Source organism: Puntigrus tetrazona, chromosome 14 (assembly GCF_018831695.1).
Source record: "Puntigrus tetrazona isolate hp1 chromosome 14, ASM1883169v1, whole genome shotgun sequence".
Taxonomy (NCBI): Eukaryota; Metazoa; Chordata; class Actinopteri; order Cypriniformes; family Cyprinidae; genus Puntigrus; species Puntigrus tetrazona.
The window spans coordinates 5,735,299-5,738,917 of NC_056712.1; the positions used below are offsets into that span (position 1 = coordinate 5,735,299).

Sequence of the window (3,619 nt, forward strand, 5' to 3'; positions counted from 1 at the left end):
TCGACAATATGAGGGTGAGTAAATTACCAAATAAAAAAAAATAATTTTAGGTGAAATATTTCTTTGGGCTGGCAGCCAGTATGGTCAAATTTGTTCTTTGTTCTTTTTCGTTGTAATGTGGTACTTTGGCAGAAAGTACCTCCGTATACTGAGCTTCTTAGATGTAGGCATTGCTTGAGGATGTAGCGATATTGGCGTAAAGTTATTGAATAAATCCCTCTTGGCTGCTCTAGCTAGACATCAGAACGAGAGTGCATGCAAAGCGGTGGATGCTACATAGCTTTTTGTCTGTATTGGAAATTAAATTGCCGGCCAGACATGCAGGCCCATCTGCTTCAGAGGACAAAATATGTACGTGAAAGGTTTTCTGAAATGCCCATCTCAGTGTCATTATATGTAATGATAAATGGCAAAGAAAGAACTAACGAAAGGTTAAAACTTAAAAACCAGTAGTCATACCTCTTAGATCAATAAAGTCCCGTTGATGGATAATGCTGTCTTATTTGTTAGTTGTTTGTTGAGTCTATTAAAATGTGTTTTATTTCAAGAGAAAACATTTCCCCCCTTTTTTGTATCCGTTTATAATGAAGCCATTGCTGAGTGCACACAGCAGTCTTGATATCTGAGCTAAATGATGGTTTTAATTTTAAAAAAGACTGGACTTAAAACCCCAGGGTGTTATGGGATGGGTCTTTCTGAGACCACCAATAAAGATCTTTTAAAGCATGTCATGTGCACTGGGACTCAAGCCTTATTAAAGTGGTACCCCTTCATTAGATGCTGCCTTAGAGGAATATCACCTTTCAAAATGCTGTAAAATGCTTCCGTGTTGTTTGTTTTCTTGCGCTTCCTAGTTTCCTCTTGTGACTGGCAGTGCTTAAAAACATCCTCTCGTTTTAGTCATGAAGTGGGAAAGTGAAGATAACCCTAATCCTTTTGTAATTTAGCATTGCTCAACACCAATTTCAGTTAATGTGACTGTCTCAATGAGTCTATTATATCATCACTGCTTTGTTCGCACAATTAACTTTCCTTGGGTTATACTATCTACCATCTGATCTTCGCTGAAATTGCTTTGAGATATGAGGAAATGAAAAAGTTACATCAATCAATCTTAGATTCCTGAAGAATTATTTAGACAGGCTTTGAAAATGGCAGAGTAGATAACGCTGGGCGTGACATCTGTTAAACACACCGTATTTCGAAGATGTTGGAGAAACGATGCCCTTTTACGACTATTTAAATAAGAGGTACTGATTCGAGAACAGTCTCATAGGAAACTTCGCTTCGCTTTCACTGACAGAGCTATTAATGGAGGGATCAGAGCGAACCAAACAGTTCATCACTTGCAGATTTACTCAAGGACTCAAGTCATTAAAGTTTCCCTCCAGAGGTTCCAGCGAGCCTAGTTCGGTAATTTGAGGCAAGTGTGCATGAGCAATCCATGTGGTGATCTTGAACTGTATATGAAGTTATACAAGTCAGAGCTACGGTTGAAGTTGTTGAAGTTCAAGAGTATCAAAAACACCAACTGATGAGGATCTTCTCGATTCTTGTTTTCACACCCACTCTCTTTCCTCCTCTTTCTTGTATGTGGATGAAATGCATGAAACATTCATTATTTAAATTCGCACGCTGGGTAGCATTTCTTGTGCATAATCTTCTCTCAGCTTTGTGGGCTTCTTCTGTCTGTTCATTCAGGTGGAAAGATTATCATTTGTTCAGACAGTAAATGCGATGCAGACATACCATTTTACAATTCACATGTAGTTAAATCAGAGGGAAATGTGTATTCATGTCGACTCCAATATATATCTCTAAGGAAATTTCTTTTGTGTGCATATGATTTATACCGGAGGATCTTCCTGGAAAGATTCCTGGAAAAAAAAACAAAACACTGTGACCTTTAGCATTTCCAAATCCCGAGGAGTCTCAAACCGATGTCTTTCGTGACATTCGTGCTTTTCGTAATCACGCAATCTGTTTTCTATTGCTAAATTCCCAAATTTGTACTTGAACAACAGACTACAGTCAAAGGATAATGGATAAATGACAGACCATAATGATTTTCGTGCTCTGATTGTGCCCAATGACTTCACATCTCATGATTTTACTGATGATGACTATGAAGAGTAATCATGGTGCACAAATACAAAACTCCTTGAAGGTCACTGTTTTGAATGCCAGGGGATGCACGGACTGATCAAATGTTTGCCTTGCATGTGATGTAAGTTGCTTTAGATAAAAGGGCCTGCCAAATACATGCATGTTGAAAATTCACAATGACAACTAAAAGTCATAAAACACTCCAAAGTCATACGTAGAAAAGAGAAAATGTACATATATCAAACTCTATGTTTTGTTGCTCTAAAACATAACTGGTTCAATCAAAATGCCTGTTTTGTTCACAGATAGACATTTTTTTACGTAAACGGATCAATATGTTCTAAACAGTCTTATTTAGTGCAGCTAACCTCATAAATAGATACACTATACTATATTTTGTGTATACACTACAATGCTACGCACACAGTTATTTGAGCCTATCAATTTACCAGACCACTTACTGTACAAATTGTGGCCCAGTCAATGGAAACATAGAGTCATATTTCAAAATTGTTTGCTATTGTTTGAATCTAGAGTATAATGATGTCTAAGTGTTAGCATTTATTTGCTATTTACGTCTATTGTTGTATATTTTTCTCCTGCAGTGCAAGGTTACCTTGGTGCCTCCAATGTTTGACACAAAGCATGCAAAAATAATGAAGGAAATGCAATTTCTCTATTTTGACAATGAATGATAATTTATGGGCTGTTTTTTTCTTTCCCACAGGCAAACCAATAAAGGAGGTATTGAAAGGAGGGAGTAGTTACACCAGAGGACAGCTCAGAGGGAAAGAACCGCATTTTGTTTCTCATCAAAAGGATAGCAGTTAAAGAACAACAAAAATACAGCTGAGATCTAGAATCGCCCTCATGGCATGGGGGAGTGACATGATCGCTGATCTGATTGGTGGGCGCACTGTCAATCATCTGTCCATTGCAGCCTGAGGGCGGGGTTTGACCTTGGCTGTGGAAGGAGTGGAGGACCGCGAATTCAAACAACTCTGCTAAGCGCAGCTGGACCATGTCACGACTCAGAGGAACCCCATGGATATCACTCACCATGATTCATCCAATGGCTACTCTACGCCTTTTTACCTGGATTGTGCTTGCGGCTGCTTGGCTAGCCATTACGAGGGCTCAGCAGCACCCTATTGTCACGACAAACTACGGCAAGCTAAGAGGCTTGAAAACGGCTCTGCCCAATGAGATTCTAGGGCCTGTGGAACAGTATCTGGGGATTCCCTATGCCCTCCCGCCCACGGGGGAGAGAAGGTTTCAGCCCCCCGAGCCCCCCATGTCGTGGCCAGGGATTCGAAATGCCACACAGTTTGCTCCTGTTTGTCCTCAGTTTCTAGAAGACCGGTTTTTACTCAATGATATGTTACCCGTATGGTTCACCGCCAACTTGGATACTGTTGTAACCTACGTACAAGATCAAAGCGAAGACTGCCTGTACTTAAACATTTATGTTCCCACAGAGGATGGTATGTCATTTACTTCTTTAAAATAGTAT

The 3,619-nt window shown here is 39.7% G+C and overlaps 1 protein-coding gene across 1 annotated transcript in view; it reads left to right on the plus strand.

Annotated features, from left to right (window-relative positions):
* The first annotated feature begins 2,834 nt into the window (after nt 1–2,834).
* Nucleotides 2,835–3,619, plus strand: part of LOC122358230 (neuroligin-3-like) — a 53,156-nt gene continuing 52,371 nt past the window's right edge. The window contains exon 1 of the mRNA XM_043258014.1: nt 2,835–3,590. Within this exon, the coding sequence (XP_043113949.1) occupies nt 3,128–3,590 (463 nt within the window). The 5' untranslated portion in view covers nt 2,835–3,127. The remainder of the gene's footprint in view (nt 3,591–3,619) is intronic.